Below are 27,850 nucleotides of genomic sequence, written 5' to 3' on the forward strand. Positions count from 1 at the left end.
ATTTCTCTATCAAGGATACTGAAAGAGAAGGCATATTTGTGTGAGGTTTTTAACCCCTCATCTTCACCATAACCATTTCCTTTAGTAGCTAATAATATTTAGTATTTGTTTCAGTGACTTACATAAATCTCAAATGCATAAACCAGCAGTATCCTTTTTTTCTGCAGTTTTTTCTTGTGGGAAATTGTTGAAATGAACTATCTCATTGAAAAACTCCATTCCTGGAATGAGGACTGCTGTACCATTCTTCAAGTGGAGCAAAAAGAACTGGGAGGGTGTCTCTGCTTTGATTAGTGAGTCAGGGAGGATATCAGTTCTTCCAGGAGATTTATAGCATTTTAGAAGGTAGGTTTTTAAGAGCATACCTTGTGCTCGAGTCTCTATCAAGCCTCTTGGCAGAGTCCTTTGAAGTTACTGCTGTGGGTACTGTTGTTGCTGGTCTCTTGCCAGATGTGTGATGAATTTGGACATGGGGACACAGCAGAGCAGAGGGCCCTGGTTGGATGAGGGCAGTGAGTGTGCTGGCTGGAAGGACAGGCCTTATTTTTCAAGCCTGTTTTTAGGTAGGACCAGAGAAATCCACATGGCTTGTGGTTCTTACTTCATCAGAGTAGTCAAGTTTCACCTCTAGTCTCTTTTCCCTGCCTGATCTCTAACTCAAGCCAGACATTTTCTGTGTGGGGTGATGAGGAAAGGATGGAGCTGTCTGTTTGCAGCTTTCTCCACAGCACCCACTTGCTCTGTGAGTCAGTAAATCCTTTTGGTTTTGTCAGGTGGCCTCTTGCATGGAAACTCTTCCATGTCCAGTCTCTGTGCCTTATCTCTGGAAACAGTACCTAGAAAGAGATTTTACAGGCTCAGAGTCTTACCCTTGGTTTGTTAAAATACTTGTTTATTTTTAGAACCATGGGACCAAAGGGGAGAGGTGTATATTAAATAGTGCTGATATTATCTGGAAGATTTTAGTGCATGTTACTTTACAGATCACCACTCTTAGGCTAAGGGCTGGAATTAATAAGGTGACAGAGGAGCCAGAAATTTACATTAAACTGGACATTAGGTCCATGTCATTCTATCAAGCATTATCTCCAGTTACAGAAGTACCTTCTGGCACCTAGGGGGATAGGTCCCTCTGAAAACACTCTTTCCACTTGGGCTTTTGGGTTTTTTTTTTTTTGTTCAGGCTTTCAGTGAAATCCTTGGAGGTTTTTGCATCTGGTTAAAGGAAGAAAAAAGCCTCTGTCTGAATCTTAAATAATAACAACTGGCTGCCCCCACTTTGTCCTGGACTACAATGTGAAGTCTATTGTGCAGCAGAGAAACAGAAATGCATCTGGAATTTTTCCCTTTGAGATTGATATGGATCTTGTTAATAGCAGCTTTGTGATCTTTCTGTAACTGTTTTTCAGCAAGTGAAATTATTCTGATAGTAATGTTTGGGGTTTCTTTGTGTACATTCTACAAATGCACATCTGGTGGCTGCACCTAGGAAATGGCACTTAAAGCTGCATTATCTTGTTTCACCTAATAGAAGGAAAAAAGCTTAATCTTTGGTTGGATGAATGATGCTGCTTTGACTTCTTGGCAAGCTTGAAAATCACATAATTGCTCCTTGAACAACTTCCTACAAGAAGGAGCATGACAAGCTAAATTGTTTAGACCTTAGGAATTTATGCAATAGAGAACATTTTCACTCTCACTGTTTTTAAAGTTAGGATGTCCAACTGCTGAATGGTGCAAGCCACAGTATGGATTCCAGCCAAAAAGCATTGTCCAGTTTTTGGGGAGAACTGTGCTTGCCCAGCATCTCCTGTGCTTGCCCAACACCTCCCCTGCTTTCAGTCCTTTCTTGTTTCCACTGCAAATTTTGTTCTCATTTCTAGTTCATATCTTCCTGTTTTCTCAAAGGAACTGCAGACCTGATTTGGTCATTGCTATGCCAGCTTTTCACATGAAATGCACATTGTGATAACTTAAAAAAAAAATCTTCTGAAAATAACTGACAAAAATTGTAAGAAACATCTGTATAATTGTCTTTGAGCATCAATTTGTGGTGTGCAAAGAAGATTCACTTCTTGTCTTTGTTTCTTTGCATTTAATTGTCTGCCTGTCTTGTTTGCTGTAGGCAGCTGTCAGAGCAATAGCTTCTGCAGACTTTTTTTCCCTCACATTTACTGTTTTCCTCTCATTTCCTGTTGGTGTGTGAAAGCAAGTTTGTCCCTTGCATGCATTTTCATTGAGGAAACCTTCTCTGGATCACCTTAAAGTCACTGTAGGGAGTTTCACTGATGAGAATTGCAACCAGCAAATAGTCAGTAATAATGAGTCAGGATAGAAAATTCATGCAGTTGAAAAAGAATGGTTTCTTTTTATTCCTCCTCAGGTTTCTGAGCATTTATTAGTTATTGAGGTCTCATTTCCAACTATAAGTCTATAAAAATATTTTTTTATTTGCTGTGGGATTTTTTTAACATGAAGGCTGAAGATTCTCCCAGGAGTGTGATATGAGGAACTGTGACCTGTAGAACTTTTCAGAATGTTGCTCTACATGTAAGAAAATCAGAAGAGCTCACAAGACTTCTGTTAATGCCATGTGTATTTCACAACAGACTAATGTTTTCCATATTGTGTTAATAGGAATTTTTTGTCTGGCTTCTAAAATGGAATTGGTCATTCCAGAAGTGTATGAGCCTTGAAAAAACTAAAGACTATTTTCACTCAGATCAACCCATCTGCTTTAGTTACAATTATTGAAACGTTGACATTTCTTCTGCCAGCATCCTTACTCCTGTAAGACTTACGCAGGGAACTTTTGGCCCACGCAGATTTTTGAGCTGTATAAGAGCAATGGGCCAGAGGTGAAGGAACATCAGGCATTCAGAAACTGAATGAATGATGAAGTCCAGTCTTCTGTCTATGCAGACACCAGATCATACAGCCCCTTTCATAAAATGACCAATCTTCACATCAAGTAATTTGTTTTGTGCTTTCCTGTCTTCATTAGCTTCCATAACAAAGCTGTTCTGGATTTTTTTAAAGATTGATTACCTTATTTTTGTCTTTAGCTGGTTGTATCAGGATCAAGTCTCACTCATTTTGTGCTTAGTTGTTCATTAGCTTCAACAGCTCTTTCCCTTCTGTGCCACATCCCCTGTGCTGTACATCAGCAGAGCAGTCACATCAGCTCTGTGCTGAGCAATATGTGCATTTTTGGCTTAGCTGATGGTGGAAGGCTCTTTTTCATCAGTGTCCTGTTCCCTACATATATACCAATCTCTTTACAGCATTGAGTGTTCCAGGCTCCTTCTACAGCAACATAATTACTTGTGAAGTAATGAATGAAGGCCACTCAAAATTTTACTATTCTCTCCAATGATTTGAAATCTGAAGGTTGGTCTGAGACAGTAGTATAACCTCAAGATAGGCATATACATTAAACAATGTGGTAGGAGAAGATGAGATCAGAGCTTTTGAAACAGAGAAGTGCAATTTGTTGTGCTCCACCATAAGACTGCTGGCAGCTCAGGACAGTCAGACATGGCCAGTGGTGGCAAGAATGAGCAGTGAGTGGCAATAACAGGGATTAACTTCTCTCTGCAGGAAGGATAAAGAGAACATTAAGTTGGCTTTATAAAAGTACTGTGCAGTCACTGCATTTAACAGACTGGTTAATTAGTGTGATGAAAGACAACAGGTCCGTGCTGGGAACTGTGCCCGTCCTTTGCAGTCTTTTGGAATGTGTTAGATCTTCACCAGAAAAAAAGAGATCCCTGGATACCCTGCCTTTTGGGAGTGCAGTGTTGAACAGCAGCAGACCCTCCATGACTGCTCTCCAGTTGGTGTTCATTAGAAAGCACAATCCCCTTCCTGTTCCAGCAGAGTATTAACAGGAACAGAATTGTGCTAAAGCCTGGCCAACTGGCAGAGTTGCTGGCTGGCATCTTCTATGGAAGCTAACTCTTTCTTCTTGGGAGAAGTATTGGACCTTTCACCTTCCCTCTTCATCTCATTTTTTGTTTGCACAGAAGGCTTTGGAAACCCAGGCAGTAATTGCAGTCTGCTTTCGCTCACCTTCATCATGTTTCCAAATACCACATAATCTCATCTATTTGGCTCAGTGCTCCCTCAGAGTTCTTGAACCCCCCACCTGGCTTTTTGTAGGAAGAATGAGCTGTAATTCAATCTTGCATCATTGACAATAACACATGAGAAACAAGCTATGACATTGAAATGATGTTAGAAGACTGGTTTTTAAACTAACAGAACCTTGTGTTGTTGAGAAGTTAGCTTTTCACCCCTGCATAATTGTGTTTTGGTATTAGAGAGTTTTGTGAACAATGACAAATTTTGCATGTTGTCTTATAAGCTGCTGCATGAGGCAGGTCAGGACAAAGCTTCTGCCTGGTCTGAATTTTATAGTTTTTTGGTTTGTTTGGTTTGGTTTTTTTTCCAAGAGGAAGCCAACCTTTAAACCAAGCTTCTTGTTATTTTTGTGCATGCATGTGTGTTTTCTGTCTGAAATGTTTGGAGAATCAGGGGGAAAGTGTGAGGATTTCATCAGAGCAGGCAAACTGATTTCATTTTGTCTTAAATATTATAGTTTATCTGAAAACTTTTCCAGTCCCCATGACTAATTGCATTATGTGGGTAAGCTGCTCAGGACACTTTGTTGGACTTAATGCATGTCAGAACACATTCAGTGAGCAGGAGGGACTGAGCCAATGTTAAATTATTCTTTGATTTTGTGCCTTAGTGGTGCCATAAGCCCAAGACATTAATGACTGCAGAAAGGTTAAACTTTACGTGTCTTCCTGTTTATCACAAAGGTGCGGGGTACAAACAGAAAGCACTCTTGGCAGGCAGCAGGCTGGAAAATCCACGTGCTGCTTATCTGCAGTGATTGTACTGAAACTTGATTACCATATATGAAGAGAAATACTTAAGAAGTGCAAGAATTCTGAAGGGCAGCTCCTGATTCCCAGCCCAGCTGTAGCTTGGCTAGTTGGTCACCTCCTAGCCATGTCAGCCCAGTATGAAAGTGGTTTTAGATGAAATAGACCTGTGCAGAGCTTCAAAAGATCATCTATTTGCATTTCACTCTAAAAAGTAGGCACAGCTATGGCTAACTGGTGTTTAATAGATATAAACTTGTTAAAAATATTACAATCAAATCAGAAAGTGGTGTAGTTAATGTGAGTTCTGTAAGCCATGTCCAGACAGTAGATTTCCATGTGTAATGATCCCAAGCATAAGAAACATTTTTTTAATGATTAAGTTTTCTTTGCTGCATTTTAGGACCAGTGTTACTACTTCTCTTTACCAGGGATATGGAGATTTTATCTTTCTCTTTTGCAGGAGCCTTGTAATATTTATCATGTACTCTTCCAGTTTTTTTCTACACTAAACAAAGTTGGTTTTTTTTCCTAGCTTTCCTCAGACATCATGTTTTCTAGTCCTTAGATATTTTTCAGAGTCTCCTATGGCCTTTTTTCAGTTTGTTCATGTTTTTCACATGAGGCCCAGAATTGGACATGGTCCTTGAGTTGATGCTTTCTGATCTTAAATAAAGTAGATTATTTAACAGGTTTTACAGCTGTAATAGTTACATTTTTCATTCATGATAGGATGTTTATCTTTCCTGCAAGAGTGTAATAATGTTCTTTGTATGAACCACAGCACAGAGGATGGGAGCCTTTTAAGATACATGTTGGAGCAGCTGGTCCAACTCTAAATAGAGCAATGAGAAAATGAGAAAAGGGTTGCACTGATGAGTTTAAACAACTTCTAGGTGATGGAGAGCAGAGGGCAAGAAGGCTGAAGATGTTCCAGAGTGCCTCAAAGGTACAGAGCAATCATTCACAGGGAAGTAGGCAGGGATAACTGCTACGTGGTCTGTGGGGTTTGGGTTCAGTTGATTTTACCTGCCCTTTCCTTTGCTTATGGAATAAAGCCTGTTCAAAGTCATCTTTTAGGAGTGGTGGTGACATTTACTGCAGAGCACTGTTCTGCTGTGTAATTCAGCGGTGTCAGAGTGGGGAGTGGCCAAGTAGCTGAGACCTTTGCAGCCTGAAAGAGGCAGCTGCAGATACACTCAAGGGCCTGTAGGCACACAGGGCAGGGGAGAAAATGGGTGGGGATCTGTGGCTCACACTCTCTTGTAAAGAGTGAGGTGGTCTCAAATGGCACTGGTAGGGTGCTCTGACCAGCCATTCCTCAGTGCTAAGTTCTCTCTACCATATTCTTTTATTTTATACTTCTGCAGTTTGTTAAGATCAACTTAATTTTTGGTGTGATCTCTGCTGTTAAAGATATTCTTCTTGCAGCCATCTTTTTTTTTGTTTGCTGATACAGGAAAAGTGGTATGTTGGTTGTAGGATGGGGTTAATCCTTATTAATGCAGTTTCTTAAATTTTTCAGCTCCTTGAGGAATCTTTGAGCTGCTTGGATTTTTGACAGAGGATTAATGTCAATAAGAAATGTAAAATCAGGATGTCACAAACCTCCTCATTCCTATGCTGTCACACCATGTGGCTCCCCAGAGAAGGGAGGCAAGGGAGACAGCATACCTCTAGGTCTCAGTAAGGAAAAAGGAAAAGGTTAGTTTAGATTCTCTCTCTCCATAAATGCCTGTGTCAGGGCTAATGATTCAGCACTCAAGGGCTTCAGTTTGTATTTAATTAATAACATTGGTAGACTTTGTGCCTTCTGTCTAACCAGGGATGCTTTTGATCATCGGCAAACAGAAGATAGAAGTCATGCCAGAGCAAATAAATAATTTATGTGTGGTTTAAAAAAAGAGAGAGAAGCTGTTCCTGCTCCTTTACAAATGCAGTGTGCAGGTTCTGCACAGCATTATGTTCTAGCACTGTTTGGGCTTTTTTTTTCTTTCAGCTTTCAGTTTTCCAGCACTACTGATTCTCCTTAATTAAAGAATAAACAAAATTACGGGTCACCTTAAAGGAGGATGTTTTTTAAAAAGGGAATATCTGAAATATAAGCTCACAGTGGAACTTGGTGTCTGCCAGTCTGCCTTTCCTTGGTGTTGTGGTTCCTTAGAAATGTGGTGCCATCTTCTCCTTTACTCATTCAGGAACTTGACCTTTTCTTCATCCCTCCTCATTAAAGCCAAAGGCACATAAACCAGTTTATTTCTTTTTCTTTCTCTGAGATGTACATTTTTCTCTTCTACACATTTATGTATTAATTGCTGGAAAACAGCAGATAAGGAGTAGGGAGCAGATTCTGGTCAATATTCAATGTCTAAAATTGTCCCATAGTTACCTTGCCTAGTGACTGCAGGATACCTTGGGAAGTTAGTGCTGCTTATGCTGAGTACTTCTGTGCTCATCAAAGAGGAGCAGCTGTGAAGTGGTCTCAGTATCAGGGACAAAATGGAATGGCTGAAAAACTTGGCTGGGGAGCTTCTGGCAGGCTAGCTCAGCCTTCAGAAATGCTTTGGGGTCACAACTCTTCTTGTCAGGGAGGAAAGAACTGGAAATGTAATGTTTTGTCACAAAAGCCAGAGTCCTTTAGGCACAAATATATATCACATTTTTGTGTGATTATAGATTTCTGTTTAAGAACAGTTTCTGGCAGAACGTTCGCTTCCTTTTGCTGTGCGTGGTGACAAATTGTTAGAGATTTTATTACTGTCTTTGTATGAGGAATTCAAACTTGAGAGCTGGGAGAGATTTGTTTTGTACCTCACAATTATCATGTCAATGCCCATTTAGATGTCATTTGTCTTTTAGCAGGGTATGCCATTCAAACGAGAGATTGTAGATGCTTGGCATTTCTCTCTCAAATTACACAGGTCATAAGTGTCTGCCACAAGCAGCCAAATTCCTCAGCTTTTCAGGGTGTCAGGTGCAATGAGATTGCAATATGTCTGTCCTGGAATTTGGGGTGGAGTAGAGAGGAAGTGCTTGAAATTTAGAAGTGAAAAATCAAAACTTTCACTTTCTGTGCCATTTTCTGAAGGAACACAAACCTGTTTTGGGTCTGTAGCTGTGGTTGCCAGTGAAGCCAATCTGCCTTTAGGCAGCTGTGACAGGCAAAATGCAGCATCTCATACCGAGCTGCTCAGTGCATGCAGAGTTTTAACATCATTCAGAAACATTTGCTTTTTCTCTTTGACAAACTCCCATGCATTCCTTGGAATGTATTTTAGGTGCTCTGCAGAGAGCATTCCCATGGCCTGTTTGAGACAAATCCCAATATTTCCTGAAGGGTCCTGGAGTACGCCAGATGCGGTTCGGAGCTGAGACAGAACAGCCATGCTCCTGGAGAGTCTGGCAGACAGCATTTCCCTGTCACTGCTGGACATCAGCTCTGGCTTGCTCTGATTTATTGAGGTGGCAAAGCACATGAGCTTACAGTATTCATAATTTCTTAATATTTCCGAAATGGAGTTACTTTCAAGATTTATGGGAGCAAAATATCTTCTAACTTGCTCCCTTTTTTCCCATATGGATATAATATTTCCCCAAAACTGTTCTTCCTCCTTAAATGAAGCAAAAGTATGAGTTAAAAGTCCATTTCTCTGGCCCTGTATACAGGAGTATTAAATATTACCAAATAATAGTAGCTAGTCTAAGGCTGTTGTGTTCTTTGCTAGAAAAATCCCTACATTAACTTGTAGCAAATACCAAAAAAAGGCCAATGATCATTTCACCCCTTCCTTGGCATCACTTTGGTGCCCTGGTTGTCACCTGCAGAAGCGATACCACAGAGCATTAGATCAGTCGTGCCTTGAGCTTCAGCTGATTTTGGGGACTCCCCTGGGGTCCAGGGAGTCTTAGGAGGATCTGCCTTCCCTTCTGGTTTTACCAGGCACCTTTTGTAAATGGAAATCTGAATTAGGGAGAGGCATTCCTTATTCCACTTCAGACTTCTGTAAATTGTCTTTTCCAGATGTCACTTGCAAACAGGCCAGTCATTTGCATGTATAAATAACAGCAGCTTCTGAGTTAGGCTGCTGCATGGGGAGAATGGTGGGACCTGGCTTCTGCTGAGAGTTCAAGGGGTGGCTGTAGAGGAAGGGCTGTGAGCATCTCTGCTGTGGCCCTGCAGCTTATAATGCTCTTGCATTGCATGACCAACCTGCAAAGATTCCTCCTGTTGATGTTGGAAGGAGGTGGAGGTAAGTCCCTGGAGACACCCCAGGAATCATAATAATTATATTTTGGTGCACCAAGTTGTGTGAGAAAACACTAAACTAATTTGTCAGGTTATTGAAGTTTTTAGGATATTTTCAGAGTAAATGTGTTACAGTTAATACTGTATTGTTATTTATTTGTTTTTAAATAGGCCTGTGGGGTGTTTTTACTTAAAAGCTTCAGAAGCTTTAATATATCTAACATACCTTCCCCATCTTTTCCCAGATAAAGTTATATATTTTGTATTTTCAGCTCTGGAAAAAACAATCCTTTCCTTCTAGATCAGCCATGTCATCTGTGCATCTTGCTTTTATGGCTATAGATTATCTTATTAAAGATTGCGTGAGTGGATGTGAAGCAGTATGCATGGGTTAATCTGAGACTTCTTGTTTTGTTAAATTCTCCTGGTCTCTTTCCCCTTTCCATAGATTTCTGCATCTGGGCATCTAAGATAGGACTTCACTTTGACCAGTTTATAATTTAGATTTCATTCCATCCTTTCCTCACTGTGCTGCTATTTGAAATTGTTGCTCTGTACCCGGCTGTGGTGTAGTGTAGATGAGTTTATCCTAAATCAGGTAGTTCAAAGGTTGTCTGACTGCAGCAAGAGTTGCATGCTGAGTTCAGAAACAGCCTGAAGGGAGAGCTAAACCCGTGGGTTACACCTGTCCTGCTCCCATGTCTAGGTTGGGAAAGCTGGATCTATTTCAGGGGCATGTACCTTGCTCTGTGGTGGAGGTGTTTTCTCTGACTCTGAACATGTAGTACATTCCTTTTCTTGGTGGGATTGACTTTGATCCAGAACATCTCTGCTACTGTTTTGATATGATTGAATGAACAGATTTCTAATGGTATTAACATACTTTCTAGTACTTGATACACTCAGAAATGGTCCCATATTGAAGTTAATGTTTCTATATTTGCTAATTGTTTCCTTTTCTCTGGCCACTGTAGTAATTGTTTCTAGAAGAGACAAATTTTTACTAGCTGCTGTTTATGTGTTGAGGGTATAATTAGGATAATGTATTTCCATAATGACATGGTTAAGAAGGACTAGGTCTCTTTTTTGTAAGGGATTCTGGATAGATTGTAACTGTTTGGTTTGGCAGGAACCTCTCTTGAATCATTTATGTGTTAATGAATGCTGAAGAAGGCACTGAATTTCCATTTCCTTTCTCTGTAAACTACAAACTGCTTCATGATCTCCTGGCCTGTTTTCTTGCCTGTGTGGTGATAGCTGCTGTGTGTGTGCACGAGTGAGGCCAAAGCAGACTCCTCACACACTCACACAGACAGCCCAGAAGCTGGCTTGGGCTCACAAAGCTGGAACTCAAACTGCCTAAACCCTGCTTGCAATTTACACTTTATTGTAGCTAAATTAATAGCCAAACAGTACTGGGGCAGTTTTAAATTGTTGAGTGGAAGTGAATGCTAGGTCCATGACTTGTGGCACAAATTCTGGCAGTTTTGTCTCACTGCAGTCATCTTTGGGTAAAAGTAAAATCTTCCACATTACTCTGTTGCCAGTGACATTGTAGAATCAGCATTTAGGTATGGATTCTCTCAACATTCCTGCAGAGGTTTATACTTCCTAGTTCAGGAGTTAATTTCTTTCTCATTTTGGTTTTCTCAGGTTCTCGAAGCCGGCACCAATGTTCTTGGACGATTCCTTCAGGAAATGGGCACGTATCAGGGACTTTGTACCCCCCTTTGGAATTAAAGGACAAGGTATGAGAAAACTGCAGCTGTTGGAGAAGAAGGTGGTCTGCAGACGCTTGCCCCATTTTCTTTTCTGTTTTGAAAACTCAGGTGGTCCTTCGAGCTCAGTTTATTTCCCCTGTTTGAGAGAATTATTGTATATGTAGTTCTGAGAAATGCAGAAGGGTTTTTACAGCTGGACCATGGACTCTGGAGGGTGGCCTTAGGGAAGATGGTTTAGTACATGTGGAGAGTCAGTGCAACAATGGCAATTTAGACCAACGACCACATTCAAGAAGAAGCATTTTGACATTGGCTGCCAGAAGACCTTGTAGCAGCTTTGCTGACAGCAGCAGAGGGTTCAAACTGGTTTGAAGTGCCTTGGGCTTGACCACTGATACAAATCTTCATTTTCTTATCATAGAATTTTATAGTTGGTCTACTTATTTACTTATATAACAAGTAAGAAAAGTATGTTCAGATGCTTTGATGATAATTTTAATATTCCCTATCCACCAGCTGGAGCAAGGCAGAAGGGGCTGTGTCTCAGGTGTTCTCAGGAAAGCAGGAGTTGTGGCTGGTGGATGAGATGGGAGCCAGTAGCCCACCCAGAAGATGATCTGGTTTGGGGCGCCAAGCTCCTACTTGTCCCACATGTGCAATCACAGCCTCTGTCTGAGTGGTGGTGGAGCAGAAGGCTTGTGCTCACTGCAGTGATTTATTGAAGACTATCTGAGATCCAGTGTATTTAATAAGTTTTTGTGGCATTGCTTCAACTTGGAAATTTTTTTTTCCACTGACAAACTCAAGATTACAGATAATCCCGTAGGAATTTAAATACCTGGTGGAGAAAGAACTGCAACCACAGAAAGCTTGGCTCTGTATTTCTCCCTGGAAGCAGGTGTGGTAGTTATGGAACAATCTCTGATCAAATCAAAGGCTCTGCTGACAAATTGCTTTTGGCTTGCATCAGTTCCCTTCTTTGTTTTGTCCATTCCTTGTCCAGTCAGTCTTTTGCAGCTCAATAGGAAGCTAATTACTGTCCTCTAAATCAGCCAGCAGAGTTTGCAGCACAGAACTAATGGTGGCAGCACAAGTGGGAGGCTGCTGTGACCACAGCAGGGCTTGTCCCCTTCTAACCAGCACACAAGGTATACAAAGCTAGGGCAAGATGCCTGGCCAGTGTGGAGGTGGGATTTACAGGTTACATGTGATGTCAGCTAGACCTAATAAAAATCATTCCATTAAACTGAATCCAAATAGAGAAATTCACCAAAAGAGAATGACAGAATGGCTCTGGCAGCCTTTTCTCTGGGTTTGTTGCCAGCTTGTATCACCACTGCAATGTTATGTAAATCTGGTGTTTTATATTGGATTTCCTCAGTTAAAAAGAGAAATGAGAAATTGCCATTATTTAAATGGCTGTGAGCTGAAGCCATGGGACGGAAACCGTTGAATAGGTTATTTTTTTAACACCCTCCTGGGACTGAATTTTGTGCCAAGTTTCAGTCTGGAGCAAGTTCTGTGTGTGGGAGGGTTGAATTATAAATCTGTGTAGCCCCGGATTTCTAATGGCCCTGCTGACAGGCTGTGAGTCCTAGCGATGCGAATGGCGCCCTTTCATGTTACACATCACTTGGAATTCTTGCATCAGTCTTTTCTGGCTGTCCCATGGGATGCATTTGGGCTCAGACAACTGATTGGATGATGGAATCAGCACCTCATTAGGGCTTTCAGTCAGGGCCATCTAATGATATCCAAACAAATGATCCAGGCAGGCAGCGTGGAGCTCAGTCACATGCTGGTGCAAGGTGAAAACTGTCAGAGCGGGGATGTGCATGGGAAAAGGAGTAGTCAGGGTGGCTGAGGAAGTGTAAAGAGACGTGGCTGTGTTGAAACAGACGGGGCAGGAGCTCTGCTCTGTGTGTTAGGCAGCCCCATGACACTGTCAGCTGGGGTTTCCGACGTGCAGCACACTGGGAAAGGTGGTTGGTGTTTATAGACACCGACTGCAGCCGAGACGGCAATGGGAAGGCCTTGCTGAGAACTGTGGTGAATATCACCTGCTGTTCTTCAGTCACTGTGATCTGTTCCAAGTGCAAAATGGCTTTTTGTTTGTTTGGGTCTTTTTGGGTTTGCGTTTTTTTGTGTTTGAAATACATCTACAGGATGAGCTCACTTTCAGTGATGCTGCATGTTCCAAGGAACTTCTAGAAACTAATCTGTGGTAGCTTGGAAATGCTACAGTTATGAAACCTAGGGATTCTTAGTAACTTGGAAGCTAATCCACCATTTCTACTTTCTTTTGTTAAAGTTTCTATTCTTACCTAAGTTTTGCTTTGCTTTGTCTCTGAAAAAAAGATGAATTAAGTTGTTTTTTATCTATCACTTTGTGTTTACTGGTCCAAGAAAGGACAGTTCCAAGATTGCTAGAATGAGTCTTGCAATATTTAGGGGAAAGCAGCTTTTGAGGAGTATTGTCTACTGGGTTTCACTAATTTGGAATAACACGTCTCTAAAAATTACATGTAAAAGAGTAGAAATGGCTCAGAAATTTTCAGGGCAGGACTACTGCTCTTTAAAGGTTATCATATCAAAGAGAAGGCAGTATGCTGATCATTTTGACACAGTCCATCAGAGATTTTCATTTTCTTTGATGAGAATCTGATTGTAAAGACAGCTCTCCTATATCCAGATGCTTAAAAGTACTCAGTACAACATAGAAAGTTTTACAGTGCTTCTTTGTGAAAGATTTCTTGCTCCTTCAGTCCAGTGGTTATTTTCTGATTTGGCCATCAGCCCAGGCAAGGAGGTTTTATGGACAGAGTGCTCCATTCTTGGCAAGAGCATTTGTGTGTAGAAGCCCTCAAGGTGAATAGGGTCCTGAATATGAAAGTTTTTAGACTTTCCCTGAATGCTGCTGGTTGTGAAATGGGCTATTGCAGTAGGAATACTGCACATCCTGTGTCAGATGGGAAACTGCTGCTATTGTCAGTTAAAAGCCTTAGTGATTACTTGCATTCTATGAAAGAGGCACAGAATAAGCAGGTGGCAACCCTGCTGCTTTCTGAGATGAGGTGTGTGTATGAAGTCTTGATCAAACTCTCTTTGAACAGTGGTTCTGAGAGTCGTCAACTAGTTATTAGAAATAGATGAAGAGGAACCTAAGAGCAGCTGTTGTACCTTTTTCTTAACCTGTCTTAAATGGGTAGAGTTTTAGTATATATTGTAGTTGTTGACTCTGTTCACCAAAGATCTGGACCAAGGATTGGTCCTAATTACTTGATCACAATGCCCAGGAACCTGGGACAAAAGCAGAGGTGAGAGCTGTCAGGAATGTTGGAGCTGATCCAGCAGGTTGAAGACGTTGTTGCATTCATCATAGGTGTCTGTAGTCCTTGTGGAAAGTCTGGTTTCCTCTGTGTGCAGAGAACAGGGGAAATAATAGGTATGAAGAGGTGTGATTATGTTTTGGCACCTTAAACGGTCACTACCAGTACCTAGTTTGGCCATTCATGTAACAGTGGCTCAAAGTTTTGCCCACTTTTGCAGCTGGCTGTGAACCCATGAGATTATATTTCAGAATCTGGATCAAGATTTTTAAATGAGGAATGGCCGTGTTGACAAACAGACCAGTGTCATGTTTGACTGCACTTTTAGAAACTGAGATTGTCTGCCACATCAAACTTGTTGTCCCCTACTGTGGGATTTGACAGAGTCTGGAAACGGGATGGGCCACTCTAAGTGCTTGGAAACGATGACTCCATCTCTATTAATAAATAAAGTGGTTGTCCTGTGGTCGTGAACGCTGTTGAGCTCATTGTTCAAACAGATTAACTCCCTGCCCCCCACAAAAATAGAGTGGCTATGTCCAGGCTTCCTATCAAGAAAGGTCACTGGCCTGTATTAGCCTGTGAATGCATGAGAATTGTAGAGGAGGATGTTTGTTGGCCCTGGTGAGCATATCTGGGGCTGTGCTAACACTTTGTTAGTGTGGACTCGAGCAGCACCGAGTGGGTCCGTGCCCTGCTGCCAGTGTGTTTGCTGGTGTGTTTATAGCCAGAGTGAGGAACATGATGAAATTGGTCAACTCTCACAGCTGTCAAGAAGATCAAACTGTAACAAGATGTTGGAATTCTAAAAGCTCTAAATGTCAAGGGTTCCTGTGGGGGACAGCTCCAGCTGCCGAGCACCCTCCTGTGTCCCAGGCTATTGTTTTGGCATTAACTTGGATGTTGGAGTGCCTCCCATGTTTCACCATTTGCAAGGGTTTAATTTGCTTGTAGGAATTCTTTCCCAGCACCCACCAAGTCTGTTGTTGCAACTTTTTTCAGTGAAGAGCAGGGAGACTGCAGCAATCTTGGGCTCTTGAACGAGTCACATGGAGTTTTTTTAAAATCTAAATTGAAATTTCTTCTTTTGGATTTGCACCTTTTTCTAGCAGTGCTTCTATCAGTGTAATTATGGAGGTATGAATATGCCCATGCTGTCCACGTAGTTGCAGAGATTCTCTAGCATGTGCACTGCTCTCAGGGTTAAATTTGTCAATGAAGAAGCAATGGAAAAATTGTTTATAGTGTTAGTAAGATTATTAATCCCAGAGGGCCTCCTCCCCAAATTTACCTCTGTAGCTAAAGCAAAAGGAAAGAGTTATTTGGAGAAGGGCAACAAACAAGGCTGGAGAAATACCTGACTATTAATAGAATTTCTCAGTACATGTGGTTTGAAGAATATAAAAGGCTTTCAGAAGGAGTAGCTAGTATCTGGCAATCTCTCTGTGTAATGAGGACGGGAGAGTTGCTGCAGTTTTTTGGTTTTTTAACTTAAGTGAAAACATATGGCACAGCATACACTAAAAAACTAAACAGACGTGATCAGTGTAATATCTCTTCCATGCATTTAGTCAGTAATTTTGTCACTGCTTAGCAGTAATTATATATCTTCACTTCCACCTTTGTTCCTGCTCAGTTGTTTTGGGCAGAGAGGCTGCTTTGTTGGCCCTGAATCAGTTTGTCTTTGAAGGTGATAGTTATTTCTTAGGGAGTGATTCTGTTGTTACCATCTCAGAATTTCCCTCCCATCAAGACGCTAGGAAGCAATTTCTTCCCTATGATGATAAGAGAATATTAAGAACATGTTTGAAATGTTACAGTTTTATCAAATATAATATAAACTAGTGGCCAGGAGACTTTGTATTTTCACTTGATACTGGAGGGATGTCTGGAACTGGTGATACATTCAGTGACAAAGGAATTAAGTCTTTGTCCAGACCACCAATGCTAATGGATGTATTGTGCAATGATTAACTGTTCTTGTACTTGGTTTTATTTGGATGTTTTCTTTTGTGTCAGTGCTCCTGGGAAAAGCCATGGTTCAGTGCTGCTCAGCAGTTGTTCTGTAGTCTCATGGGGCAGAGGTCATTCATCTCCAGTGAAAATGTTGAGTTTTCAGGCCTGCAAAAGTTGGCATATCACAATGTTATTGGGAGAAAATCTCCTCTCTTTCTGTGCATGCTCCTTCATAGCTTTTTCTTTTCCGTTGGCTGTCTTGGCATGAGCAATATAGAATCTCTGAGAAAACATATGCAGTTGGACATGACAATTTGCAGCTGATTTAAGGAAAAAAAAACATTAGAAATGTAGGACTTTTCTAACCTAATCTTCTTGCTCTTTGTAGAGACTGGAGTACCACATGCAGTCGTCTTCCCTGCATTTGACTAGGTCTGAATTAGGCATTTTATGCTTTAATTCTCCAACTTTATCCTCATTTTTTTAGTGGTACTCTGTTGTACAGATGATTTTCTACTGTAAGCATTCTTTTGTTCTTCATGTCTTATTCCTCTAACAAAAAAGCAGAAGAGCAAGCATGTATAGCTATTAGTTCTGTTTAGAGTTGGTATTAACAAGGTTGTTGTTTCTTCCTGAGTTGGAGGCACATTTCTGAACTAGATTCCAGTAGAATTTTGCATTTGACCAAAATTGGTAATAGTTGCCATTATCACATGGGAATATAGATATAAAAATGTTGATGTTTCCCCAGGGAATTTAGCAGATTTTATAGCCTAAAGAAATTAAATGAGTGATTTGAAGAGGAAAAAAAATTGAAAGTTTCAGAAGAGGTAGAGGGTTGACTTTTCATTACTGAATAGAACTTTTAAAGGGAAGTTATTTTGTGAATTTTGAAATTAAATCCCTTCTCATTCTTGAGCTCTCATGATAAAGTACAACAGTGCAGTCCCTCATTTCAATCAAAACTGATGCTTTGCTGTTGAGTGTCCCTAAAAAATAGTCCTGCTCCCAACTCATTGAGAAGGGAGATGCAAACCTTTCTAAGGTTTCATTTAATTGGATGACTCCATATTGGAGTTCTTCACAGAAGTCATGAATTGCAATGGAAACACAGATATGATATTATTCCTCTTTTCTGCCTCCTGAAGAGAAGAGCAGATACTCTCTGGCTGTTGTGTTTTGAAGTGCCATTTATTAATGCTTCTACAAGGGTCAGAAGAATTAGGAATCACTGTAGTGGTTACTGAGTTTTTTGGCCTTGAAGATATTGCCTGGCCACCTGTGAAGGGTCATCAAAAATGTAGAGCCCTCTATAACAACTGTATTTATTTTCCTGCTTGTCTTTAACCAGCACACCGTGAATCTTTCAAGGACTGTTTTTATTTGGCGTGAATTTGCCTCTTTCTGTGGACTTTATTACTTCCTGTGCATTGAACTCGAGTTTAGATAAAAATTGTTAATGCATGGTTATTGCAAAATGTTGCCTATTTTTTTTCATAATTGTTTTTTAAATTAATGTTCCAACTTTCCAAGCCCTGGGATTATGCTGGGAACCAAGCTTGTATTCTGAGAAAACAATCTCTTGGTTGTGAAGAAAAGCTTGGAAAAAAAAATCCCCGAAGGCTCCAAAACGACAATGTAAATGAAGAGTCTAAATGTTATGTATTTTATTTATATCTTGTTATAAAAATAGGCCTTAAGGGCTTTAATGGAGCTTACATTTAATGCATGCCAGGTTCTTCTAAAATTGCTAGGGAGGATACCATGCACATTCAGTGTTTTTTTTCTTTTTCTTTGTGTCTAGGCAACAGTATATGCCTCTTGTCTTAATGCCATTAAAAATCATCAATGGAGATCTTGTGAGGCGTGGCAGTTTTGAGTCCTGCTGTTAGAAAAGTGTGTCTCCAGCAAACCACCTAAACCTAGTACAGCTAGTGACCTCATGAAACCACTCTCTTGTATTTACACACGAGTTTTGATTGGGGGACAGATTCCTCAGTTTGTAGTTAGCTGTTTTTGAGAGCCAGTTCACACGTTTGCAATGCACTGCTAAATTCTGGAATTCTTCGTTGCTTCTTTTCCCTGCATTGACCTCCTGAAGTCAGGTGATCAATAATAAAAAGAAGTGGTGCAAGGAATTTCAGACACATTGTGATACCTGCTGTAACCACTGGATTCCCAGCTTCACAAAGGTATGAATAATGTTGACTGAGTACAGCTGGACATGTTGTTTCTGGAAGAGAGAATAGAAGATGTGGTGAGACTTGGGTCCATGACCTTGTGCTGGGCACCAGGGAGGAAAATCACAGGATGAGTCAGGATGGAAGGGACCACACTGGGTCACCTGGTCCAACCTCTCTGCTTAAGCAGCCTCATCTCAAATCACATTGCACAGGATTGTGTCCAGATGGCTCTGGGATATCCCCAGTGAGGGAGGTCACACACCCTCTCTGGACAGCCTGTCCCAGTGCTCAGTCACCTGCACATTAAAGAAGTTTTTCCCCATGTTCAGGGGAGAACTTCCTGTGCATCAGTTTCTGCCTGTTTCCTCTTGTACCATTGCTTGGCACCACTGTGCAGAGCCTGGTCCATCCTCTGACACCTCCCTTCAGATAGTGACAGATATTGATTAGGTCCCTTCTCAGTCTTCTCTTTTCACCTCTGAACAGGCCCAGCTCCCTCAGCATTTCCTCATAAGGGAGGTGCACCAGTCCCCTCATCATCTTTGTTGCTCTCCACTGGATCTGTTCCAGGAGCTCCATGTCCCTCCTGTCCTGAGGAGCCCAGGACTGGACACAGCACTCCAGATACCACTAGGGTTAAGTAGAGTGGAAGAATCACTTCCCTTGACCTGCTGTAAAGATCATTCCTCAAAAGATGTGAAAACTTTTCTGTTAAAGGTCATTCCTCAGCTCCCATATGGAGCAAGATCTTAAGGTAAAAAAATGCTGAAGGAGGAATTTTATACAGAGCTGAACTTTGGGTGGTGTATTGAAAAAAAGTGTATGCACTGGCTTGTGCTAAGAACTTGTTTGTAAATACTGTGATTTGTTTAATCCATAGCATTGGTAGTGTTTAGTTTACTCTCCCCACAAAGCTGACACACACGTGGCATTCTGTTATGGTGGGATAGGGACCCATGTGCAGTCTCCTGGCAGAGTTCACAGGACGTCAGTCAGCCTCACTCGGGTCAGTCTATTCCCAAAAGCTGGAGCTGGTGCCCAGGACCTGCAGCAGTGCTGGCTGGAGGGGTGGCAGCTGTGTGGCCACCAGAGGAGATGGGCACTGGCCCTGGCTCCCAGGGCAGATAGAGCACTGCAGCAGCACGCTGTCCCCTGTCCCCGAGGCAGGACATTCACACCTTACTGCTGCCAGCAGGGACATGCAGGTGTGCTGGGTTTTGAGGAAGGTGCCTGGTATATAGAACTTGAAAAATTACAGCCTCTTCTCTTGGCCACTTGAGAGTGCACAAACATCCCAGTTTGCCTGCTTTCAAGGCAGGCAGAAGGTAGACCCTGTGAGATGCCTGCAGTAAGCCCTGTGGACTGGAAAGGCCTCCCATCTTTTTTTTTGGTGATACAAGCAAGAAGTTTCTGCATTAGAAACAACAATTTTAAGTATTGTTGACATTTACAGTGAAGGTCTCCTCCATTCCTTCACATAAATAACAGAGAAAAAGGCTAGAATTGAGACTTAGGCTTATTCTCACTGTGTGGTCACTGTCTGCCTAATTTCTAACTATTTAGTTTTTCCAAATGTCTGAAAATTTCAGGGTCAACCTGAAGTCAATATGTACTTGTGTTCAGACAAATCATGCAGTACCGAGCTGCTTTTTGAATCTTCTGATGTTGTAAGGCAAAGTTGATAGAATATGTCAAGATAACTCAGGATTCTTAGATAAATGTAGTCGACTCCTCCTCTAGATGGGAGAAAAATGTGCAGAGGCTTCTTGCTTTGTTTTTATAGTAAGAGTGCATGCATAGTGGTTGATAGATGAATGGGTTAAATAATCTCCCACTCTCCCCAATGATCTAAATTCTCCATGACAAAAAAAATATATATAATAAACAGGCTATGGCTGCAGAAAACTGCTGTATATTGCTTCCCTTGCTGATGTGTTCGTGTAGACAACTTGGCCTTTCTTTTGTCCTTGCAAAATTTCTTTCAGTCATTGACTTCCAGGCAGTGGCTGTGCACAAATCCTGTTACTTGAAGCCGGAAGGAATTTTTCTTTGTAGTATTTGTTATGTGTACTTGCCCTTGCATTATTTTCACTCAGTACATAGGTGTCTAAGGCAGACTGTGCTCATCACCCCTTCAGTTTCTTACCCTGGAGAGAGGATGTCTCATCAATTTACTTTGCATAATGCACCTGCTTTCCTGGTGCCCCATTTCCTTTAGTCACAGCCTGGAGGTGAGCTCTGATATCAGATACCTGTGATAATCTTTGCAGTGGGTGATTGCAAGTGATCCTCCACCTTGCCCCAGCTGTATTAAAAGATCCTGCCAGTGGTTCCTTATTGTTCCTAACTGCTTTGTGGTCTTGTGCAAGGTTGCAGGTCAGCCACAGCAGCATCTGGTGATCCTTCAAACCTTCCTCCAGGAAAATACAGAAAATACAGTAACTCCTTCTGGAGGAGGTCTTGTCTTTCCATCTTCGTGCCAGCATCAAGGTTCAAGTGCAAGTGCCCACCTTAGCAACAGTGCAGTAGAGTTCCAGCTCAACCAGAAAGATCTAGTGTCTGTCCTAGCCATTAGCTTTTCCTGGCTTGTAGCTCCTGCTCCTGGCTTCCATTAAGAGGGCTAGACCAGATGAACTTAGTGTCACTTTCATTCCTGTTGTGGGTGAACACTTGACAGTGAAGTACTTTGTTTTTTATTGAGCTTCATTTGGCAATTTTGAATAGTAACACTGAGATTTGTGCAATTCCAAAACTTTTGGATGCCATTTATTGTTGGACTGTGGAGTCTGCTGAAGAGCTATTTCCTATTTGTCCCTTCATAATCTGTACTGAATGCTCAATATTGTTGTTTGTTTTGTTTTTGTTTGGGAAGCACCTCCATTCCAAATGCTGCCATATCCACTCCTAAAGTAGTTTTATTTTATTTCTGAACAATCACTGAGAAGGCATTGCTAATTATCTTGCAAGATGAGTAAACCAGAATCATTTGAGTGCATCACTCAACTGTATTCTTTTAATGTTTTTTTCCAAAATAACATCCAATGGGATGGTCTCCAAGTAGTGCAGGGTGTAACTTGTGGGTGGTAGAGCAAACCTGGCATAACAAAAGCTTGGTAGATGGGAGGTTGCAGCCCTTGACATGCAATTCTTTGATGTCTTCTCTGAGAATGTGGGAAAACAACCTCAGTAAAGTATGCTGTCCAACAAAAGCCAAGGTGTGAAGCAGGCCAAGGAGAGGACTGTGGCATGATGCCATTACAGGTCACAGCAACCTACTGCTTTTAGGACAGATTTAGGGGAATAGCATTCCTGTTGGAGGGGAAGCCTGCTGCCTATGCATCAGAAGAAATTCTTGAGATGAAGAGAACTAAACACCACTATTTTGTTATCAAAGTTGCTTTTACCCTTATAAATTGCCTCGTCCCTTGCTCCACTCCAAACTATGATCTGAAGGTAATCACACTCCCCAGCTTGTAATGGTTGACAGGTGCTGTCAGTGCTGCCAAATCAAAAACTCCCCCAAATCTCAAAGTAATTGTCAGAATTTTCTGTTTATCACCTTCATGTGTCTGGCCAGCTTGTTGTCATGTTCAAAGCTCTTTGGCACATGGGCTGCCTTGAGCTCCTGTGTTTATCCCACACATTTGTCCTGTTGCTGCTGAAGAAGGATGCAGTGGAGAAGAACAGAATTCTTTCTGTGAAAGGGTCTCCCCTAACTGTGCTAATTGCAGTAATTAGTGTCTGTCAGGAAAGCTGTTTAAGTTTGAGGTGAAAAATCACTTGTTGTCAGTTTTCTTAATGTTTCTGTACCATTTTTAGTCTTTCATAAAGAAATGAGACTTATTTGTTCATTTTGACTGGTGTTTCCTAAGAACTCTTGAATTAGTTGTCTGATGTATTTGAGGATATTAGAGTTATTTGCTATCTTCCAAGCAAAGATGGAAGGGGACTAATTGTTCACAATCTTTTCCAATATAGATGAAGCTCAGAGAAGCCATATTCAAAATTGCAAAGGGAAGTGATTGAATGTCCCTAGGGATCAAGGAGAATTCTGAGCTCATGGAACCAAAATCATTGCAAGTTACCAGATACAAAGAAGCTATGTCTGATATATGAAATCCCAGATTTGAAAACAATTAAATAGCAGAAGAGAATTTCAGGGAAATATATCTATTTGCTCTGGTTTTGTTCTCCTCTTAGGCATCTGCTTAAGACCACAGTTAGAGTCAGGATTTGGAGGCAGATGGACTTTTTGTCAAACTCAGTATAGACATTCTGAAGTTACTGGTACATTTGTAAATACAAACTAGCCAGAGCCTTACTGCTTCTTGGCCCTGGTTGGGTCATGGTAAAGGCGTTTGGATCTCTCTGGGGGAGAGAGGTAGAAAAATTAGGGACAAATGAAGAATCTAGAGGGAAGCAGACTCCAAAGTTTCCATTGCCAATAGAATTATTTATATGTAATCATTGTGCTTCTGCAACTTAATGCATTTAATTTGTGTGTGTGCCTAAGCTTGCATAACTTACATCCCCTGGTTGCTGCAGCTTTTGCAGGGTATCAGCGTAGGCTGCAGTTCCATGGGCATTTCTTTATGCAATTATCGTGCTTTAATTGAAGAAAGACAGACTGAGGAACCTAAACTGAAAGTAACCCACAGAATAAAAAGCATCCGTTTTAGCCTGGTTCTGTTCCTGCGTCCAGTTCACCACTCAGCCACATAAAAGCTTTTCTGAAGGCAAGCAGTGACAGTGATGCTGGCCTTTTCATGTCTGAAGTGTTTGTGAGACTGTCATCTCAGGGCAGGGGATATGAAATCACTGCTATAGAATGTACAGTGCGTGTTCCCTGTGACACTCTCTGTGCAAGGCAATCACACACTGCACCAGAATTTGGCACATAACATGTCTTTGCAGGCTCTGTGTGAAGGTCATTGTCCAGAGAAAATAGGAATTTTCAACTTAGTATTTCTTCCTAATGAGAACCTTTCAGTTCCTTCAAGTAACTGCTTCAGATGCTTTACTCCACATTGTTCCTCATTTCCGTTAGAAGTCAGAACTTGTTCCTAATGTCTTCTTCCTTTCTCCCCAGATAATCTGATCAAAGCCATCCTGTCAGCAACCAAAGATTATCGTCTAACTCCAGCTCTTGACAGGTAAGATGAGACCTTCAGAACAGAAGGAGTAGAAGTGATTCTTTTCCATATGTCCTAAATAAATTTTGTTAGACATATTTTGCCAGAAATTATTGCCAATACATTTGAACGTGGATGAGTAAGTCAGGAGCTGAAAACTGAGTTCTCTTTAGAGTAAATCTGCAGGCTCTGGAGACCTCTGTCAAGTCAAGCATAAGTAGAAAAAAGCATTTAGCTTTTGACTATTTCCTAATCATTTGTTTCATATGTTGTTCCAAGACATCCTCTTGCCCTGTTTTCAAATAGGTAAGTAGCAGGTTTTCAATAAACACTTTGCTCTTTTCCAGCCTTTCTGAAAAAACAACAGAATCACAAGGAACTTTAGAAGGAAAGAAAGGACTGGCTTATTTCAACAATGTCTTTCATTAATACCTCACTCTCAGAGTAGGAATGTTTGGTTGTGTTGGCCAAGCCTGGGCTAGGATGAACAGGATAGCAGTCTCCTGGGTCCTGTGATATTTGAATTGATGCCTTTAGAAGAAGATCCTTTGATTCTTCAGTTCTGTTGTAGAGGTTGTTTCTGAAACTTACTGGCATGTTTACAATCAGCTTCCCAATAATAGCCCTTTAGTCCTTCCTGTCCTTGCTTTTCTGTCATTCCTTCAATTTTTCCTGCAGGTTTGGTTTAGTGCCACCTCCCAGATTAGGGATAGTTTTTTTCAGAAGCTGTCAGAGGTTTTTACTCTGGGACTTGAGCTCTTTTCGAAGTCCTGGTAACACATCTTTTCAGTGGTACTTGATCCAGGCTGACAACACAGTTCCTGCTTTCTAAACACATGGGTTTTATTTCCTGGCCCAGCTCCCCTTCTGCCCACTTTTGGTGGCAAAGTTCATAAGCTTAGCCAGTCTTTCTGTAGGTCTCTGCAAATCTCATGCTGATTGTAGAGCTTGCCTGCTGTAGTTGGGAGTTACTCTCTGTGTGAAAGTTTATTCTTAGTCTTGCACAGTCTATGTGTTAATTTAGGTTTCTTTGAAGTTTGCCTTGCCTCACAGCAGTGCCAGATAGGGTTAGCCTTCAGACTTTTGATTAATTTGAGAAATTATGTCCAGAAGGTAAAACCATTTTACAAATGACCTTCTTAGAGATTTTGCACACAAGTGAGTCTCACCCATCTGGGGTTTATCTCAGTTCTGGTTGGAGAGTTAAGATTTTAATCTGTTGAAAAATCCACATATAGACTCTTTCAGAAGGTTGCTCATATGAAATTAGTGTTAATGACAAAGGGCAGGTGGAAGATTCTTGCAGTGAAGGTTAATGTAGTTGTGACCCTTGCTGCTCACCTGTTTTTGAGGAGTAGAATGTTTCAGGCTTTTTAAAAGTAATTTCGCAGGAGATTCCGAAGCATAATAACTCTGGCATGAGCTGCTCACTTTGGTTTGTGTTCTTTTTAATGAGTTTGGTGCAGAGGTAGGAAAGATCTTAAGCCTCATAAAATGTATGCAAAATCCATGAGATACCAAGTGCAAATGAGACCTCAGGAACAGGCTAGACATTTATTTCTCTGGTTTTGCAGCAACAAGGTTTGGTGGTGTGTAAACACACAGATATCTTGGGGCAGTACTGTTTCCTTGGGAATTGTGATAAATCCCTATCAGTGGATGTTGGTTGTGTAGTACATATGCATCACAATCAAATACCTCCCAAAGCCCTTCCAAGTGAGCAGGTCTTAGGAAGGATAAAACCAGAAGTGTTTATGAGAGAAAGGGACTCAAGGAGGCTTGGGATAGCAAGCTGGAAAGTGAGAGCCTAAAGGAGGAGGTGGATGGAGTTGCAACAGAGGAGTTATTAGGAGAAAGAGCTTCAGAACTGTAGGAGGTGTTAAGTCTGCCATAGTGCTGCTCTGGCAAACCAGCTTGGTGAGTAGGGCACAGATGAAGACTTGGGTATCATTCCAGAGATAATCTTCAGTTGTAGTCATCACTGAATTCCAGTGCTGGCAGCAATGGGTATCTGCCATTTTGGATTCCTAAAAAGTTGGTGCGAAGACTGGTGGATGAAGGCTAGCTCCTTTCTCATCTTGTCTCAAGCTCCAAGCAGATCCTAGGAGCTCCCCTCCATGGCAGCACCAGTGTGCTGGGGGCAGAGCCTTGGGTTTAGCTACTCCTTTCCTGCTCACTGGTCAAGGAGAAAGTCCAGACCTCTCCCCTCTGCTCAACATCGTGAAGCAACTGAAGAAAACCTGACTTAGGGGACCTTGAAAGGTCCTTCCCAACCCAAACCATTCTTGATTCTGTGATAGAGAGCTGAGAAAATGTCCTATTATGGAAGAATTAGATAAGAGACACAAGTCAAGTCCGTGAGGTTCAAGGGGTTGGGCTTGGGAGATCTTGTGAACCCTTCCACCTGTAGGCTCTCAGAAGTCTAGTGGGCTGATTCTAGAAGCAGGAAAAAGGCTTCAGGTTCACCTTCTTTTCAGAATGGAGTTACACCAACGTTTTCTCTGTTCGCAAGTCTGAGAAGCTGTATTTGCTACTGCTGCTGCCCTTCTCCTTGTGCTGCTGCTATTGTTTAAAAGGGGACTTCAAAGTAGATCAGTGAGATGATTCCAGTTTATGAGCTTTTCTCTCAACCCAGGTCATTCCAGTGACTTCATTTCCAGAGCTCCCCTCCCACTGAAGAGCTGTGTGGGCACAGAGCTGAAATGGCAGCAGGAGAGACAGAGGCTGGGATGGGTGGGGAGGGTGAGCACTGCCCAGCCCATTGGAGTAAGTGTTCGTGTAACTATACACTGAAGGCAGCTTTCCCAGGGGAAGGGTGGGAGAGGCAGGAAAGGTGAGGTCAGAGCAGTGCGTGAGAGCACAGAAAGGAAGGAGAGGATTAGAGTTGTGTGGTGGAGGATCTCTACACCAAGCCTTTGGTCTTCTTCCTACCCAAACTTCTTGGTTTGTGCCCTCCTTCACAAAGCTGGTCCTTGAGAAGTTGCATTCACTTGCCTCTCATAAGCCCTGGAAATGAACTCTGTTTGATTATTCCTGTGCTAAAGGGCATCCTGATGCACCTTTCCTGACACAATGTACTGACATGGTGCTGAAATGAGGCAAACGTGATCCTTCCAGGTATGCGTGCACTTTTCATCATCCCACAGCAGCTTTGCCAACTCACTTCCACTAATCCCTCCATTGTGTTATAGCTAGCAGCAGCTGGAGGGCATGTGCACAAAGGCTGTGGTTCACACCTGTAACTGTGTGCATGGTGTCCTGCTTTCTCCATGACTCCTTATTACAGCACCGTTGTGTTGAGTAGTAACCTGCTCCTGCTCCAGGGCAGGGGGCAGGTAAAGCTGCACTGATGTTCAGGAGGGTAGTTAAAACTCACCCCTGAGCTTGTCTGGAAAAGTTTGGAGATCCAGAAGACTTTAGAACCACTGACCTCTTCCTTCTGAGCTGGCCTGTCTTTCTCCCTAACACAGATGTCAGTGGGCCTCATCTTTGAAACTTCTTGCTCTCCATAGACTTTTCCAGGCCCTCTTATATTGCTGAGATTCTCATTGCTTGATTTAGTGGCTCCTCCAGTGGCCTGTCCCTCATTCTGCAAATGGATCAGGGCTTGATTTATAATTCCACCGCCCATCTGCTGGCTGGACTTCAGTGGATTTTTGGGTTACATCTCTGTGGTGATGACATGTAAATTTCCTATGAGAAGACATAAATATAAAAGCCTGAGTGATGTTTTTTGTATTGCCTCCAGCTGGTAATGAAAAAAAACCTGAGAGTTTGAGCTTATAACTATCATAGTCTTTACAAATGTAGTATACTACCTGAACAAGTGAGGAAAGGATTTGATAGAGCAAGAGAGGTGTGTGTCCCCCTCTGGTTCAGGCTGATAGCACCCATTTAAGTAACAGCAGCCAGAACAAACCAGAGTATGTTAAGCCTCCTTAAGCACTACCTACCCTAAAGATGTATTTTTTAATTATTCTGTTATATCTTTCCTCAAAGCCTTCAGATCCAAAGATGTGTAAAGAAAGGCTTTGTGGTTTTTCTCCCCTGACAAATCCCTAAAGCACTTTGATAAGAGAGAAGAGGAAATAGGAATTGCTACAAAGCATACACATGTTTACAGTTCCATATTGTTCAAGAAAATCTGCATGAATCCTGCTTTTGGTGCAGATGAACTGAACCTTGGAGTATCTGTGTCAAGAGTCTGTACATCTGGCTGCAGCTCCCAGCTTAGGGTTTTAGCGAGTATCTGTTGTGGAAAGTCCATGACCGTCCTTCATACCACCCTGGTAGCAAACTGAAACATGGGCTGTGTCTGATGTGCTCAATCCTTGAAATCTTCTGGAAAAGAAATAGGGCTTTGACATACTGTGTAAACAAGCACAAAGGTG

The 27,850-nt window shown here is 41.7% G+C and overlaps 1 protein-coding gene across 10 annotated transcripts in view; it reads left to right on the forward strand.

Annotated features, from left to right (window-relative positions):
- ST3GAL3 (ST3 beta-galactoside alpha-2,3-sialyltransferase 3) overlaps positions 1 to 27,850 on the forward strand; it is a 176,104-nt gene that overhangs the window by 94,956 nt on the left and 53,298 nt on the right. For all 10 annotated transcript variants that reach the window (XM_077182426.1, XM_077182432.1, XM_077182425.1 and 7 more), the window contains 2 exons: positions 10,792 to 10,886; positions 23,417 to 23,480. In XM_077182426.1, the coding sequence (XP_077038541.1) occupies positions 10,792 to 10,886; positions 23,417 to 23,480 (159 nt within the window). The remainder of the gene's footprint in view (positions 1 to 10,791; positions 10,887 to 23,416; positions 23,481 to 27,850) is intronic.

This window comes from Agelaius phoeniceus, chromosome 8 (genome assembly GCF_051311805.1).
Source record: "Agelaius phoeniceus isolate bAgePho1 chromosome 8, bAgePho1.hap1, whole genome shotgun sequence".
In the NCBI taxonomy this organism is placed as follows: Eukaryota; Metazoa; Chordata; class Aves; order Passeriformes; family Icteridae; genus Agelaius; species Agelaius phoeniceus.